Source organism: Candida metapsilosis (genome assembly GCF_017655625.1).
Source record: "Candida metapsilosis strain BP57 chromosome Unknown scaffold2, whole genome shotgun sequence".
NCBI lineage: Eukaryota > Fungi > Ascomycota > Pichiomycetes > Serinales > Debaryomycetaceae > Lodderomyces > Lodderomyces metapsilosis.
The window spans coordinates 49,104-67,200 of NW_027138160.1; the positions used below are offsets into that span (position 1 = coordinate 49,104).

The 18,097-nt window shown below is 38.3% G+C and overlaps 7 protein-coding genes across 7 annotated transcripts; 5 read left to right on the top strand and 2 right to left on the bottom strand. All coding sequences in view use genetic code 12, as the record gives it.

Moving 5' to 3' along the window:
* Positions 1-356: 356 nt before the first annotated feature.
* On the top strand, positions 357-2,252 carry I9W82_001529 (multicopper oxidase; the record flags this gene model as incomplete). The annotated part of the gene is made up of 1 exon (XM_067690284.1): positions 357-2,252. The coding sequence occupies one exon, from the start codon at positions 357-359 to the stop codon at positions 2,250-2,252; it is 1,896 nt and encodes a 631-aa protein (XP_067548765.1).
* A 2,537-nt stretch (positions 2,253-4,789) lies between these two features.
* On the top strand, positions 4,790-6,697 carry I9W82_001530 (FET3; the record flags this gene model as incomplete). Its single annotated transcript, XM_067690286.1, has 1 exon — positions 4,790-6,697. The coding sequence occupies one exon, from the start codon at positions 4,790-4,792 to the stop codon at positions 6,695-6,697; it is 1,908 nt and encodes a 635-aa protein (XP_067548766.1).
* Positions 6,698-7,271: 574 nt separating this feature from the next.
* On the top strand, positions 7,272-8,687 carry I9W82_001531 (uncharacterized protein; the record flags this gene model as incomplete). The annotated part of the gene is made up of 1 exon (XM_067690287.1): positions 7,272-8,687. One exon carries the CDS (start codon positions 7,272-7,274, stop codon positions 8,685-8,687), a length of 1,416 nt encoding a protein of 471 aa, XP_067548767.1.
* Positions 8,688-8,837: 150 nt separating this feature from the next.
* DPM2 (Dpm2p) lies at positions 8,838-9,152 on the bottom strand (the record flags this gene model as incomplete). Its single annotated transcript, XM_067690288.1, has 2 exons — positions 8,838-9,092; positions 9,150-9,152. 2 exons carry the CDS (start codon positions 9,150-9,152, stop codon positions 8,838-8,840), a joined length of 258 nt encoding a protein of 85 aa, XP_067548768.1.
* A 206-nt stretch (positions 9,153-9,358) lies between these two features.
* Positions 9,359-12,583, top strand: SRO77 (putative Rab GTPase-binding protein; the record flags this gene model as incomplete). Its single annotated transcript, XM_067690289.1, has 1 exon — positions 9,359-12,583. The coding sequence occupies one exon, from the start codon at positions 9,359-9,361 to the stop codon at positions 12,581-12,583; it is 3,225 nt and encodes a 1,074-aa protein (XP_067548769.1).
* Positions 12,584-12,734: 151 nt separating this feature from the next.
* Positions 12,735-13,721, top strand: I9W82_001534 (uncharacterized protein; the record flags this gene model as incomplete). Its single annotated transcript, XM_067690290.1, has 1 exon — positions 12,735-13,721. The coding sequence occupies one exon, from the start codon at positions 12,735-12,737 to the stop codon at positions 13,719-13,721; it is 987 nt and encodes a 328-aa protein (XP_067548770.1).
* A 22-nt stretch (positions 13,722-13,743) lies between these two features.
* I9W82_001535 (AGP1) lies at positions 13,744-17,061 on the bottom strand (the record flags this gene model as incomplete). Its single annotated transcript, XM_067690291.1, has 2 exons — positions 13,744-15,091; positions 15,404-17,061. 2 exons carry the CDS (start codon positions 17,059-17,061, stop codon positions 13,744-13,746), a joined length of 3,006 nt encoding a protein of 1,001 aa, XP_067548771.1.
* Between the last annotated feature and the right edge of the window lie 1,036 nt (positions 17,062-18,097).

An 18,097-nucleotide genomic window follows, 5' to 3' on the forward strand; every position in this document is an offset into this window, starting at 1 on the left:
AACAACCAAACCTTTGCCCAGAAAAAAAATTCATTCTATTAACTACTTCAGAGTTCAGTTTTTTATCATTTCCATCAGTAACAAAACAGAGGGACAAGGCAGTAAGAACAATAACTGTAAAAGTAGAAAAAACCCAATTTGTTTTGAGAGATGGGGGATCCACAATATAAATAATCAACACAATTCCCATCATCTTCATTAAACCTTTTCCTATTTTTCTTCTTTTCTTTCTCTTCTTTTTTTTTTTTTGGGTTTTTCCTTCTTTGGGTCTCTATCAATCTTTAAAAGGAAACAGTTTGCAACAATAAACCAAAAACTCATCAATCCACCAAGACCGATAGAGCTATTTTTACAAAATGAAGTCGTCGTTTTTTTCGCTAATATTCCTTGGCTTATTAGCTATTGTATCCGCCGAAACCCATACTTGGTACTACACAACCACCTGGGTTGATGGAGTTAATCCAGATGGTGTTAAAGAAAGACGCATGATTGGGTTCAATGGTACTTGGCCATTACCTACTTTAAGAGTTAAGAAGGGAGATAGAGTTAATTTCTATTTGACGAATGGATTTGATGATAGAAATACGTCATTGCATTTCCATGGTATGTTTCAAAGAGGTACTAATCAAATGGATGGACCAGAAATGGTTACTCAATGTCCTATTCCACCTGGAGAGACTATGTTGTATAATTTCACTGTTGATGAACAAGTTGGTTCGTATTGGTACCATTCACATACTTCTGGTCAATATGGTGATGGTATGAGAGGTGTTTTTATTATTGAAGAGCCAAGCAAAGAAGATTATCCATATGATTATGATGAAGAAGTTATCTTGACTTTAAATGAACATTATCATGAGGAATCAGATGACTTGATGCCTAAATTCTTGTCAAGGTTTAACCCAACTGGTGCTGAATTGATTCCTCAAAATATCTTGTTTAATGAAACTAGAAACGTTACATGGAAAGTTGAACCAAACAAGACTTATTTGTTGAGAATTATCAACACTGGTAGATTCTTGTCTCAGTACATTTGGATGGAAGACCACGATATGACCATTGTTGAAGTTGATGGGGTTTACGTTGAGAAAAACACTACCAATTTGATTTACATTACTGTTGCTCAAAGATATACTGTGTTGGTTACCACCAAGAACTCAACTGATAAAAACTACGCATTCATGCATAGACTTGACCCTGATATGTTGGATACTCAACCTGAAGATTTGCAATTGAATGGTACAAACACCATCATGTACAATGAAGAACTCGGTGAAGCTGAATCTTATGATTTGACTCAAGATGAACTTGATGCCTTTTTCGACGATTTCTACCTTGTACCATTAAACAAGGAGAAACTTTATGATGACGCTGATTATACAGTTACTGTTCAAGTACAAATGGATAACTTGGGTGATGGTGTCAACTATGCCTTCTTCAACAACATCACTTACACTAAACCAAGAGTACCAACTTTGCTTTCAGTCTTGTCTGCTGGTGATGACGCTACTAATGAATTGGTTTACGGATCAAACACAAACTCATTTGTGTTGCAAAAAGATGATGTTGTTGATATTGTTTTAAACAACTTGGATACTGGTAAACATCCATTCCACTTGCACGGTCACGTATTCCAAGTTATTGAAAGACACGAAGCTGTTGATGATGATGATGATCCAGTAGCTTTCAATGCCACTGATCATGCTGAATGGCCAGAATACCCAATGACGAGAGATACCGTTTATGTACAACCACAATCATACTTTGTCATTCGTTTCAAGGCTGATAACCCTGGTGTTTGGTTCTTCCATTGTCACATTGAATGGCATTTGGACCAAGGATTGGCTATTCAATTGATTGAGGATCCAATGGGTATTCAAAACAATGCAACTCAGCAAATCACTGACAACCACAAGCAAATTTGTGAAAAAGTTGGTGTGCCATGGAAAGGTAACGCAGCTGGTAATGATGCCAACATTTTGGATTTATCTGGAGAAAATATCCAACACAAGAGATTACCTACAGGATTCACAGCTAGAGGTATTGTTGCTTTGGTGTTTTCATGTGTTGCTGGTGTTGTTGGTTTGGCTGCTATTGCCCTTTACGGTATGCAAGATATCAGCAATGTTGAAGAAAGAGTTGCTAGAGATTTGGATATTGATTTGGTTGAGGAAGGAGAAGAAGAAGACAGTCGTGCTGAAATTATTAGACAAAATTCTTCAACTGAAGGATCATCTACTCATAAACATTAATGAGTGAAAGAGAGAGTTTGTTGTTGTTGGGAGATTACTCGATTTGGGAAAAGGTGGCTAAAAAAATGTGTGTGTAAGGAACCTTTTTTCAGAAGTATCAAGAAACGATACAAGGCTATCCTTTTTGAATTACTTTTCCCTGTCAAAGTTTTTATACCCAGCGGTACTGACAAGCTTTATTTTGCTTAACCATTGATGAGAGAGTATTGAGAGGTGATTATAGAAACAAGTGTTTCTGTTTTAAAGATTTGATGAAAAAGAGATGCCCCCCAATAGAGAATACTTTACCCCACCCACCCCTCATTTTTTTTGTTAATATAGGATTATTGAGTTTCACTTGACTTGCCTTGCCCCCCAAGGAGAAGAAGAAGACACTTGATTTTCCTACCACGTCCATTTTTTTTTTTAATATAATAATATGCTATATAGTTAATAAAACACTTTACCCGTGTCAAAGATTGAATTAAGCTGTAGACTCGAACAATGGGCGAGAGTACAAAATGCAAATCTAGTGGATGCATAGATTCCGCTTATCTAGGTACAGGAGTGTGTAGGTATAGATCTTTTGGTTGCAAATCGATGATGCATAAAGGTGGATCAGAATATTTATCAACATCTACGCAGTAAATTCCCACCACTTGGTAATATTTAGTTTCAGATATACCCAATCAGACCAAAGTCGATTCCAATTTATTGTCGGTGTCAGGTGTCAGTGTCAGGTGTCAGTCTCATAGGAAAGGGGCCTGTAACCACACATTGGTTAAAATAAGAAAAGCCTAGATTGACAGGTTTTCTTTGTCTTGCGCAGACACAAAGACACAAAACGAAAATAATCAGACAGACAAAAAAATTAAAAGTAGAAAACAAATAAACCGACACAAAAGACAATAAAGACAATTGGTGCATATATAAATTCCTGTTTTATAATTGGCTGAAATTCTAAGAAACAATACTTTTTCTTTAGCTTATTGTTAGACTTTACATATGATTTACAGTAAGGAACAATAGAATAGGTTATAATAACCCAGAAGGAGGAGGAGGACGACGACGACGTGCTTAAAGCCTCTTTTTAGTTAATACGAGAAAAAAGAAAAGAGCGAGCCGCCTCTATTTTAACTGGCGGAACGTTTTCCCCAACCAATTAAAAACAGCTTGCAACATAAAAACAACTGAAAGCAAAAAAAAAAAAAAAACAGAAAAGCTTTTTAGTTCTCTGCAACTTGTGCCTTATTGATTGGCTGTTGGCTTTCTCTTCTTTCATTTGCGTTTTAGTACACAATAAGGTCTTGCTTTTGACGCCGTTTCAGCTTCTAGATTTCCCAACGACTGACTATACCCATTGTTGAGACAATATACAATGAATGTCATGGCATATTGTTTCTCTTTTTCCATATCCCTTTCCCTTTCCCTTTTTTCCGTTATTTAGCGAACAAGTAATGGCCTGTTTGGTTAGTTAGATATACATCGGGCGTCAAAAAAAAATAAACAATAAACAAACAAAAACAAAACAAGGTCGTGTAATATTCACCAAAAATAAAATAAATAATAAAAACTAATTTAACACAAAACGCTATTACCGCTGTACATTATCAGATTTCATCAGTTGACTTAATATACCAAACAAAACAATAATACCCACACATGCAGTTTTACTCCATTATGCATCATACTGGTAACAAAACAAAACACAACAATACTTGTAAAAGTCAGCCAATGAGACAAAAAAAAAAAAAAAACAGTGTCTGACAAAAATTTAATAAAATAGAAACTACTGCATTATGGTTGAAGAATCACTTCTTTTAATTTTTCTGAGTATTCGTATATCTCTTAACCAAAAAAAACATTTATTCATCTCTTAGTTACTATACTCCTAGACTTTAACCTTATTTGAAGAATTAGTGTCTCTTTAGAGAATATACGAATTCAATTAAATAATAGGAAAATCCTTTCTCTCTAGTTGATGCTATTTTATTTTTTTTGTTTAGTCGTTTAATATTAATATTAATTTTTTTATGCTTTGTGTAACTGATGGAATAGTTAATTCATTTCCTTTCATTGTCCTTCAATCAAAAATTCCTTCTTACAGTTTTGCATTGAAAAAAAAATTTTTGAAGCCCTTCCCGAACTCACCTTATGCAGAAATCTATTTAAACCCCCCCAACTGATCTTTATTTTCACTTTTTTTTTTTTTCTGTATTGCTTTATTTCTCCTCTACTTCTTTCCAATCAACCACTAGTTCTTTTTATAACCTTTAACCAAGTTGATAATTCTGAATTTGAGTTTTTTTTCGATTTTGCGCTTCGCCAAGGAAAAAGGAAACCAAAACCACAGAACCAACCAACTAAGACGCCAAGAAAATAGGGAAAAATAAAAGAGTCATAACAAAGAGGGTTCCTTTTGACACATTTCCAATTACTTCCCACCTCAATTATTGTACAATAGGGCTCCAGCACCGTCGCTTAAAATAACAATTCTTGGCAAATCCCCACCACCACCACCACCAATAATAACCTACAACCTTCACTGTTTAAAGAAGATGAGATTGTGGAACTTTTTATCAGTATTGTTCTTATCAACACTAATAGCCGCCGAGACTCATGAATGGTGGTTCGAAACCGGCTGGGTTGACGGCCTTAACCCCGATGGTGTCTTTGAAAGAAGCATGATTGGTTTCAATGGAAGTTGGCCATTACCTACCTTACGAGTTAAGACCAATGATCGTGTGATTTTGCACTTGATTAATGGGTTTGACACGGCAAACACCACTTTACATTTCCATGGATTGTTCCAACATGGTACTGGACAAATGGATGGTCCACCATTGGTTACTCAGTGCCCTATCCCTCATGGTGAAGAGTTTATTTATAATTTCACTGTTGATGGACAAGTTGGTACTTATTGGTACCATTCACATACTTCTGGTCAATATGGTGATGGTATGAGAGGTGTATTCATCATTGAAGAGGAAAGTAAAGAGGATTACCCATTCGACTTTGATGAAGATGTCGTTTTGTCATTGAGTGAACATTACCACAAGACTTCTGATGAATTGTTGCCTGATTTCTTATCGAGATTCAATCCAACTGGTGCTGAACCAATTATTGACAATCTCTTGTTTAACGAAACTAGAAATGCTACTTGGAAAGTTGAACCAAACAAGACATATATGTTGAGAATTGTCAATACTGGAAGATTCATTTCGCAATACGTTTGGATTGAAGATCACAATATGACAGTGGTTGAAGTGGATGGTGTTTACACCGAACCTAAAGAGGCTAGTATGCTTTATGTCACTATTGCTCAAAGGTATACAGTATTGGTCACCACCAAGAACTCCACTGATAAAAACTATGCATTCATGAACAAAGCCGATGACACCATGTTGGATACAGTTCCTAAGGATTTGCAATTGAATGGTACAAACTACATGATGTATAACGATGGCGATAAACCAGAACAAAACTATGTCGACTCAATCGATGACTTTTTAGATGATTTTTACTTGGTTCCATATGATAAACAAGAGATTTTGGATGATGCCGACTACACAATAACCGTTCAAGTGCAAATGGACAATTTGGGTAATGGTGTCAACTATGCCTTCTTCAACAACATTTCCTACACAGCTCCAAAAGTGCCCACTATACTTTCAGTCTTGTCTGCTGGTGATGACGCTACAAATGAATTAGTTTACGGATCAAATACAAACACATTTGTCTTGGAAGAAGATGAAGTTGTTGACCTTGTGTTGAACAATTTGGATACCGGTACCCATCCTTTCCATTTACATGGACACGTTTTCCAAGTGTTGGAAAGAGGAGATGCTGTTGATGACAATGATGACCCCGTAGCATTTAACGCTACTAATCATGCTGAATGGCCCAAGATTCCAATGAAGAGAGACACACTTTACGTTCGTCCTCAATCGTACTTTGTCATTCGTTTCAAGGCTGATAACCCTGGTGTTTGGTTCTTCCATTGTCACATTGAATGGCATTTGGACCAAGGTTTGGCTATTGTGTTGGTTGAAAACCCCGATGCTATTAGAAACAATGAAACTCAGCAAATCACTGACAACCATAAACAAGTTTGTGAAAAAGTTGGTATGCCATGGAAAGGTAACGCAGCTGGAAATGATGCCAACATTTTGGACTTGTCTGGAGAAAACATCCAACAAAAGAGATTACCCACTGGATTCACAGCTAAAGGTATTGTTGCTTTGGTGTTTTCATGTGTTGCTGGTTTTTTGGGTTTGGCAACTATTGCTGTCTACGGTTTGCAAGACATTCCAGACGTTGAAGAAAGAGTCGCTAAAGACTTGATGGTGGATATTGACGATCTTGAAGAAGATGAAGAAGGTAGTCGTGACACTGCTGATGAAATTATCGTTGAAGGAAGCAGTTCAGTCCATGAACGTTCTTCCACCGCTAAACTTGAAAATTAATAACCCTTAGAGCCAGATAACTTATGATCCCTCAATTGGTTTTGGTTCACTCCCTTGTCATTTTTGGAAGGTATGGATAAAAATATGTGTGTGTGTGGATATACAATGGATGGTGTTTTTGAATTTTTACCCATTATATATCTCGTGAAACGACTGGAAAAAACTTGACAAATGTGAAACAAAAGCTGAGAGAGAGAATAGTTATTCTGATAAAGGCTTTATCTTGTGGATGTGAACCCATAGGTGAAGAAGCATTGATGCTTTGAATTTGTTCACAAACTTTTTTAAATGAAACCGATCTCCCCCGATCCCCCGTCCTGCAATTATACAACTTTGTTTCACTTATTCGTTCTATACGTTTATACTTTTTTTAATTGTGTTATAGTTTAATCAATCCCGGAAGATTCATAATAATGTAGGATGATAGCACAGGTCTGAGCCTCTTGGTTTCGGTATCTGGCTTCTCTATGGCAGTTTCACGTGATGTGAGGTAGCGCGATATCAAATCCAAAAAAAAAAAATTCGATTCCATGTCCGATACAACAGACAACATCAATAGTCTTCAGCAACAACCATGATTGAGGCAATCTATATTGCTGATGTTTCCCACACGTTGGTATTTGAATACTGCAACAGTCTATTGCTACCCAAGTACAAATCAATCCTTCCCAAAATAGCCAATATCAATGTCAATGAGACAAGTGTTGAAAGCCAAAAGGATTATTCATCACCAATGAAAATCACCATCAATTCGGGTTACTACGTAGTTGGCTACAATCACCAGTCGCTACACATCTACGTCCTATGTTCCGAAGATAAAACAACATCCAACCCACTTATTCCATATACATTTATATTACGATTTGTTGAGACTTTGGAAGATTACTTTGATGAGTTGACAAGAAGCAAGATTGAAGCCAACACAGATGTGATTACGTTGATATTGTATCAAATGTTGGATGATGGTATGCCTTATATTACCGATTTCAATAAAATAAGAGACTTGGTGAGTCATACTTCGTTACTTTCGAAAATCATCAATGAGGCTTCTAAAACCACGGGCCTACAACTGGACGCGAAGCAAAGTTTTACTACCGATATACCATGGAGGAGGAACGATGCACGTCATACGAATAATGAAATGTATGTTGATATCATTGAAACTGTCAATGTGATTTTGAAACCAATTGTAGCAAAGTCAAAGTTGCAGCAATATGACTCAGCATTTTACTCAAGCAAGACGGATAATCAGGTTGACAATTACGTATTGAGTGGAAGTATTGATGGACAGATTGATTTCTTTAGTCAGTTGTCGGGAGCTCCAACATTGGAGTTATCGTTGAATAAAATAGGAGCCAATTTGGAGTTACCTCGATTTCATCGATGTATAAACTCGGACCTATTTAGAGAGAGAAGAGGAGTACTATCATTTATCCCACCTGAGGGCAAAAGCACATTGATGAAGTACCAAATTGACTTGAACGAACTCCAGAGGAATAGAGAAAAGACAAGTTTGTTAAAATTGAGTACCATTGATGTTCAATTCCTAGTTCAACCAAATTCATCCGAGTTTGAGATTAAATTATTCCCTGCTAATATGATTACCAAAATTGACTTTATTAAAGTTGAAATCGTATGTCAAGAGCCAGACGAACAGGTTAAAGTTAATAGAATTAGTCATGGGGATTTTCAAACTCGCTTATCTGGTAAACATGAGTGGAGCCTAAAGGATTTGAAAAAGGGAGTGGTTCCAACTATCAGCGCAACGATCAATGGACAAGAGGATGAAGAGAATGAGCAGTCGGAAGTTGAATTGCATAGACAACCCCTGTACATAAAATTGTCCTATAGCCACAAAGGTCCAGTTCCTTCTGGGTTGAAAGTTGATAGTCTCTTGGTGGTGAATGCTAAAGGTTTAGGTGAGAATACCAAACCATACAAGGGAGTCAAGTATACTACAAAGAGCGGAGAATATATAGTAAGATCATAGAGACGGAAAATTTTCGCAATATATTCAAACATCATACACACGCACAAAACACCCAATCTTTCACCTACTCAGTCCTGTTGCCTCCGCCCTGTAATAAACAAAGTTAATAACAATGACTTTATAACATAGCAAATCGGTATATACTCACACCTATTGTGCCTTTTTCTTACTCTTTTGCTTTTGTTGATTCTTGATCAACACTTTTCCAATAAACGTTCCCACACCTAAACCAGCAATAAGAAGCAACAACAAAGGCAATTTGATAGCATAGTCTCTTGGCAAAAAGAACTTGTTTATACATGAATCTTCATTAACAAAAGGTATTACAAATACCCATGTTGTGTAGTAGGTGAATACAGATGCTGCTACAAGAAGCATTGCAAGTCCAAGTAGTTTATCACAAGCCTAGGATTACTGTTAGTAAAGATTGATCACAATTGAGGCTACTTTGTTGAGACATACCATTATTTGTAGAGAATCCTTTATGGTGATTGAAAGAAGTCTGTTATTGAAAATTGAAGAGAGAAAGAGAAACACGTCAACAGCTCAACAAAAGTACACGACTTCAAATCACGTGCGCTTCTACTCTTAGCGATTCTACATTTTCTATTTTTAATCACATAACCAGTAGCCAAGCCACTCACCCAAAAGGTTCCCTCAAACACATCACCATGTTCTCCAAACTAAAGTCAAGGAAAGCACCATTATCACTAAACTCCATATCAAATACATTGAAAACTAAAGGAGCTAGGAACTTATCTCCTGAAGAAATCAATGCAAAGAAGATTGATGTGCAAGTTATTAACCAAATTGGTGTACCAAAGGATTCCATCACAGCAATCGCCTATGACCCAGTTCAGTCGTTGCTTGCAATATCCACTAAAGACAACGACGTCCGAGTGTTTGGTCAAATTAATGTCGAAGTTGTTTTTGAATTCAATATCAAACATCCCATTGTATCACTTCGATTTGTTAAAGGTGTTTACTTGCTATGCTCATCTCCAGGCTCTGGTCTTACAGTACTTTCTTTACATTCGAAAAAGATTATCGGTACATTTTCCTTCCCTGGAACAGTCACAGCTGCTGAAACTGATCCATCGTTGGACTGGGCCATTTTCGGACTTGCAAATGGAAGTTTAATATTCTACGACGTTGACAGATTGAACTTGACACAATTCCGTATTGATAATTTACAGAAAAAGGTGTTACCAAAGGAAAAGATGTCTCCAGTTGTTTCAATCGAATGGCACCCGCGTGATATTGGAACTTTATTGGTTGCTTATAATCAATGTGCCATTGTGTACTCCTTAGTTACGGGCCAAATTAAGAGCACATTGACTTATACATTACAGAAAGATCACAAAGGGTTCCAATATTCAAATCACATAGCTACCGGCGGTAAGAAGAAATTGTTTGGGTCTCTGAAGACTGTCACACCAATGATTAAAGAGGCTCATTTCCATCCCAATGGTTTACATGCAGTGACAGTCCACAACGACAACACTATTGTGTTTTGGGACATAGAAGGAGGAGTCCTCTTAGAAGCTAGAACGTTGTATGAAACACAACTTCACAAACCAGGAGCATACTTGGAAGTTCCTCCAACCTTCAACCCCATCGAACAGGTTAAGTGGATTTGTGGAGAAGATCCAGAGGAAACGAGGTTGTTAGTTAGTGGAGGTGATCCAGAAGCCACAAACACTATATCAGTGTTGGACTTTGGATACACTTTGAAATATTCCATGACTTCGCATGAAAAGCAAGGACTATTCTACTCCAATCCTCAAGGTGGTCAACGCAAGATCCCAATAAACTTTTATCTAAACGAAAGTGACGTTGATGGAGTTGTGACGGAAGTTATAACCAAAATTCAACCGGTTACTGAAACTGGCTCACCTTACTTCCACGATGGCCATAATCCTTCGTTTTTGCTACTTGTTTCAAACTTGGGTAGACTATACGTGGTGTCATTTTCAGATAAAGCTGGTGGTCAAGGCAGTGGAGATTTGGGCAACACAATCCTTCCCACATCCCTATCATTGATGGTTCCACCATTGTGCTATTGCGATGTCCAATCTATTATTCGTGTTGACTGGTATAGCATCATGTCCAGCAGAGCATCCCAAGGTGTGAGCTCGAAAGTGAAGCCAATGCTTTACGGTGGTGTACCTGTGCCATTGGCAAAAACGTCTAGACCCCTTGGATATAACGATGGGTTTAGAAATATTATGATAACTGGTCACGAAAATGGATTAGTGCGATTCATTGACATTACCAAAGGTGAACAGCTGGGTGGTGAAGGTATCGTTCAGGTGGCATTGAGGCCTACTTTGTATGATTACCACAATCCAGCAAATCTTAAAGTGATCAAAGTATCATGCTCTTTCCAAACACGTCAGCTCCTTGTTGGATTAGCCTCTGGAGAGGTTGTAGTTTGCAGGTTTGGCAAAACGCCAAATGTGAGAAATGCTGGAATCAGTGCCACAAAGGATTACAGTGATTGCCCCATCCAACACCAAAATGGCAGTGCTCTGCTTGTTGATATTACCGGTAGAATATCGGGTTCAGTCGCAACTTCAGCCTCATTCTTGCCATTGTACTTGTTGAGACTTGATCCATCAGAGCAAATATCTGTACTCAAGATGAGTGATTCTGGATTTGCAGCCGTTGGTTATAAATCCGGAAGGTTGGTTGTTTGTGATATCTCAAGAGGTCCTGCCGTCATTTTCAATCTCGCCAGTGTGAAGGAGAATTTAGCCTCAGTCACTGGAAACTGCTACCCAACAGTTCTCGAGTTTTCAATTATGGAATATGGAATGGATGGATATTCATCCCTTGTATTGAATGTGGGAACCAATTGTGGAGGTAATTTGATTTTCTACAAAATCACACCCATGGGTAACGGAGGATTCCAAGTTGAGTTTGCAGATAAAACTGCACATCTAAACTATAGAACAGCTGATGGTGGTGATGCGGAGGCATCAAAACTCCTGCAATTGATTCCAATTGATGCACAGTATGGGTCACCAACAGTTGCTGACGAAAAGAGATTTAATCAATTGGCCAAAGGTACACCTGTACCTGGGTACATTATAACCGTGTCTGATAGAGACATTAGAGTACTCACAGCACCAAAAACAAAATTAGCTCACAAAGTGGTTGATGATGTGTGTTTAAAGGCAAATTTGTTGCATTATAAAGATCAAGGAGTCGTGTTAGCTATACTTGTGAGAACTGGACATATCAAGTTGTTAAGTTTGCCATCGTTGCACGATATTGCCGATATCAAGTTACCAAAAGAGACGTACCGTATGGTGCAGCAAGCATTGGAATCAGGAACTGCCCTTGATTCCGACTTGTTGCCCTCAGGTGAAATTTTTGTTAGAACTTCAGACACAGAGTCTGTCTACATCTCAGCTTGTGAAAAGAACAAGTCAAAGGAGGAGCCAGAAACTGATAAGTTGTTTAACCCCAATGCCATTATCCCTCCAAGACCTTCAGCTAGTACCATGCTGTGGGCTAGAGGACAAATCAGTTACATTTCCGTTGAAGACTTGACCATGTTAATTGCTGGTCCACGTAGAAGGGAACCAAAGAATGAAGAATCAATGTTGGCTCACAATATCAGCCCTGAAGCCAACCCACAAGCAAACTATGGCGGTTACAATGCAAAACCAAGAGACAAGGCTTATGACGAACCTGTTAGAAGAGCCGGTCAAGGAACGGGAGGATTCGGGACTCAGGGATTCATGAGGTCTGTACAAAATGGTTTACAAACTGCTGAGGAAACTTTCAATGACTATGCAAATAGTGCTAGTCAGACCTTCCAAGAAGGATATGATGAGCAAAAGAAGTCATTCTATAGCTCAGCATTGCAGAGTAAATTTGGTTTTTAGAAAGTTTACACAAAATAAAAGTTTTTTGTTAAAAAAAAATGTAAACAAAAAGTAGAGACTGCCGCGTCAGAGGAGGAAGGGTCAGATCAAGAAAGAAAGAAAGATGGTAACCCATGCTAGAGACATTGTCAATAGCTTGAACTCAACACAAATGACATACACTCCCCCTCATGGAACTGCTAACTTAGACAAGCATTTTGAGCTAATTCACGAGTCCCATAATGAGCTACAACAGCAATTGCATCGGATAGAAACATCAACTAGTCAGACCAATGTTGACTTGGAGCAGCTTTATTCGCGACTGAAAAACAACAACGAGCATTTGAATAAACTTTTGAAGAATATAGTGGAGTATTCTAATGAGGTTATAACGGAAGGAAATGCAACAAAGTCTGATATGAGCTTGATTATTAAAGAGCTAGATGAATTGAAGAGGATGAATATTTCTTTGGGAGATGATGATATTGGTAGGATTAGGGATGCAATGAGGCTGATTTCTGAGGAGAAAGAGGGAAGCAATGGGGACTTGAAAGGGGAATTGGAAGATCTTGCCAAGTCTTTGAAAGATGATCGGTTGAGTAAACAAATTCTACAGGAGCAATTTGACCATTTATCAGAGTCCATTAAAGAGATGGACACTTCTATAATTTTGGAGAGGATAGATGAGTTGATAAAGATGAACAAAGAGTGGAAGCAAGATCTTAGTCGAGAGTTGCATCCCGTTGGTAAACTTCAGGAAATTCAATCCGCCAATGGTCAAATACTTGCAAAATTGTCAGCCATTGAACAGTACCTACACGATCAGCGGAATAAAGACACCGCATCCCAACTAATATCTTCCCAAGAGTCAAGAGTCGCTGAATTGGAAAAGAAAATACAAGCTCTTGAGACCAATTACGAATCTCTTGTGGAAAAGTATACTCAAAAATATGATCAATATAAGCTTCTTCTGCAACAATTCAAGGAGTTGTCTGAAAAATCTCAAACTCAGTACGTGCCCGATCTGTCGAGGATGCAAAACTTGAAACGATTCCACAAGGGCAACTTAAAACTAATTGACGAGAATAGTTTTACCCAGAATAGTAAACGAATAGTGAGTACTCCAGTGGGATTTGTAAATAATTCAGATGAAGATTAATATATACAAGGTTTTACATACACTACTCGTTTATAGTTATTACGTCTTTTCCATCCATAAATGGCACCAACACTTTTGGAATTCGTATAACTCCTCTCTCTTTATCGTAATTTTGTTCAATCAATGCAACAATGACTCTTGGTACTGCCATACACGTTCCATTCAAGGTTGCCACATGCGCGATTTTGCTTTCATCTCCGTTGAAGCGGATACCAAGTCTTCTCGATTGGTAATCTCCACAGTTTGAACAACTAGTCAATTCTCCCCAAGAACCCCTCCCCGGCATCCAAGCTTCAATGTCATACTTTTTCATAGCAGGTGAGCCCAAATCTGATGTTGGCATGTTTAACAAGCGAGCTTTCAAACCTAGCTCCTCAATTATTTCAAGTTGGAAGTCCTTTATACCCTCAAGCTCATTTTTAGCTTTGCTTAGTGTTGTAAAATGAAAAAGTTCAACTTTGGTAAACTCGTGAACTCTATACAATCCTTTAGTGTCTTTCCCACTAGCACCCGCCTCGGCACGATACGACCTCGAAACACCTGCATACTTAATGGGGAATTTTGTTCCTGATGGGAAAATGGTTGATGAATGAAGTGCCCCCAAAGGAATTTCAGCGGTACCTGTCAATGATCTTGGTTCATCTTCGATTTGGTAGATTTGTTTTTCATCATTTTGATCGTTGGGTTTGAATCCACATGCATGCACAATTTCAGACTTCACTATTGATGGTGGAATAGCCATTTTGTAGTCATGTTGACGTGCTTTAAATAATGCATATTGTACCAAAGCTTGCTCAAGTAAAGCTCCATCGCCTAATAAATAGTACCATGATGGGCCAGATATCTTTGATGCTGTGGAAAAGTCAAATAGACCAAACTTTTCACCTATCGTTTTGTGGTCTCTACCTGAGTCAGGGACCAAGTTGGCAACTTCTTCAGAAGATGTGTTAATGTATTGCACCAACTCTTCTTCAGTCTCACTTTCCGGGACTTTGTGATCAAGCAAATTGGGTAGTGCTTCTGCCTTGCTATATATTTTCTCTTGTAGCTCTTTCAGCTCCTTTTCCAACGACTTTATTAACGGTTTTAAGTCGCTCAATTGGGCTTTAATCAAAGACAAATTTGACTGAACATCGTTCTTCTTTTGTAGCTTCTCTGCCAATTCTGCCCTTTCTCTCTTCATAGCATTGAGAGCAGAATATTTCTCTGACTGGATTGGCCGATTTTGAACAATGAAATCGACATTTTCAATCAAGCTCTTTGGTAGCTGACGCCTGGTGATGGATTCTTTATACTCTTGAGATCGCTGTACAATGTCATTTAAATCCAATTGGGCTCGGAGAAGTATTGATGAATTTTTGGCAGAAGAGCTGGAGTAGCGTAATAGGAGCCGCCGCGGTCCAAGTTGGCGAAGCATCTGCGGTTGACCTTTTCTTCACCTTATGTCAGATTTTTTTTTACCTGCGTTTTTTTTTGCGCCAATTCGATCCATTCTACAAAATGTACAAGTCAGTTACCAAGAACCCATTTTATATGTATATTATACAAACATCATAATCATAACTATAAAGATAGACACACGCCACCCCTCTGTAACTTAAAAGAATAGCAATTGTACAATCTTTTTATAAAATGGAGCTCTTCTCCATCTCTCTTTCTCCTCTTCCTTCTCGATAGCCAACAATTCCTGGTCAAATATCGTTCTATCTAAATTGATATCGATATCCTTGATGGGAACATACAATCTCCAATTACGTGTCCATAACTTGTGGCAAATGTAAAAGAAAAGCAACACGATAACACCAAGATAATTTTGGAAAAACGAAGTAACATCCGGTTTACCATCACCGTTGTCTTCCTTTGGATACAAGGCGATCCAAAATTGGGCAATCAAAACCAAGCAATACCAAACTATGGCATAATACGATCCAATGACACCGGTATTAGCAACATACCCCAAACTGTCTGTGGAAATATTATTATATTTCAAAGCAGCTCTAAACCGGACATGCGAAATACAAATTGAACCCCAAGTAAAGATTTGTGACAAACCGGAGATAGCAAGTAACCAATCAAACACAGTTTCCTGCTTCTTATATGCTGCAATGTATGAAAACAATCCAATAAAAGTACAAAATACCAAAGCACGCAATGGTCTACCCCTTCTGTCAATGTAGTTGAACCAACTTGGAGCAAAACCTTGCTCGGATAATGACTGTAATGTTCTAGAAGACGAATACAACGCTGACGATGCAACTGAAGTGACTGACATGAGAATGACGGCATTGATGATAGAGGGAACAGCCTTGACTCCATGCAATGCAGCAGCCAACACATAAGGTGACGCATGTGAACCACTACCGGCCGATCCCATTAATCTGTCAGAAGTATATGGAACAAGCAAACCAACAATGGTTAAACTACCAAGCATAACAACCACAATACGATAAGCAACCAACTTTGTTGCAATAGGAATAGCTTTCCTAGGTTTGGACTGCTCACTAGCACTTAAAGCGACAAATTCTGTCTGACCAAACGCAAAACTACCAGTAACAAACACTGAACACAACCCTTTAAAGTTTGTATAGTAACCGGGGTTGTGCCAATATCTACCACCGATAAACTCGTGTTCCGGTCCTCCACCAACATTGACAACTATACCCATGATGATAAACCCAACAATCATCATAATCTTGCAAGATCCAATAATAAACTCGGCTTCACCGTATCCAGAAGCACCAATAAAGTTAATCGTCACAATAAGCACAAAAAAAATTGTAACCCAAACATCAGCATTGACAGTGGTGTTCCAATAACTAATAGTCATTGCAGCAGTCACCAATTCAATTGCAATAACCGACAACCACTGAATACAATAATTCCACGTGACTGCAAATGCGATTGACTCATCAATAAACCTGCGAGGGTAGTTGTTGTAACCACCAGATAAATCGGAATAATTAACCGCCAACTCACCTGCGGCTTGCAAAGTTGGGTACAAGTACGATCCAACGATAGCGAAACCAATCACGAGAAACAATGGTCCGGATTTATGCAAGACCTGTCCAGAACCAACCAAAAGACCGGTACCAATACCAGTAACAAGGGCCATAAGTATCAAATGACGTGGACTGATGGCTTTGGACAACTGTCGACCAACCTCGCCTTTCTCTGACTCATCGACTTGCTTTCGCCTGAAGGAGTCTGTGAATCTTGTGAACTTTGATCTGTTTTCATCGGCAACCTCGTAGTATGGCGATTCAACTGAGTCGTTGTATTCTGCCTCCTTAGGTACCGCCAGAGCCAGGGGTGTTAGTTTTTCAATAGGGGTGGCTGCCATTGTAGAATACTAAGTGATTTGAAATGAGTGCAAATGACAATAAAGAATAAACGCACAATAATGTCGAATCGGAGTTTTTGAACTGGCAAATTCAGCAGATTGCAAATGATTTATACTAAAATGAAATAAAAGTGGATTATGGAGTATAGTGAAAAGAAGAAGAAGGTAAAGAAAAAAAAAGAAAAAGTAATCATTTACAATCTTAGAAACAAACTGCTGACTTGATGTACAAAGTGTACACAAACGTTATCGGAACTGCAAAGATCATCTCAAATTGCAAAAAAACGCCAGTTGGGAAAGAGAAAGAGAAAGAGAAAAAGAGAAAAGAGCAAAAAAAAAAAAAATTGATGATGATGACACAAAGTGAAATTCAAAGAAACAAAAAGAAATGTTAAATACGTAATATACAGGATTAAAGCTGCAACGTAACCCACCCCTCTTTTTCGTCAGGTAAGTGTTTATCCTCCTCCTCACTTCCTCTCCGATTGACTGCAAGTGGGGCAGAACACCACAGAAGTCTCAGGGTATGGTCTACTATGTGTGGGGTTAGCATAGACCCTTTTAGTCGGAGTCAAATAATGCAATTGCTGAGATCATCCTCTGTCTGTTCAACCCGCTGAATTTCAAGGAAACTTTGGATACGGTGTGATGTATGAGGTCACGGGAGAGATAACAAGCGAGGTCTCAAGACGTGTTTTGATAACCCTACAAATCTTTAATAAAGATAAGACAGCAAAGCTCTTGCTAGGAGGACAGTGTCCCGTAACTTAGGGCTCGTATGACTCACGAACCCTCTCGCTATGTAAGACGACGTTGTTTGAGTGTTTGAAGTGTAATATTCTAAGCTACGAGGTGGGCTTAAGCGACGCCATAGGCAGTAGATTTGCTTTAGATAGTTTACTAATTTGTTGCAAAAGCCTATCGTCAATAGAATGAGGCATTTTCGACTGACCTTTGGCTATTAATCTTTGTTGGGTATGTAAAATCATACGAGTACAAAAAGCGGCTTTTTCACCAAGGGCTTATCTCCTCTTCT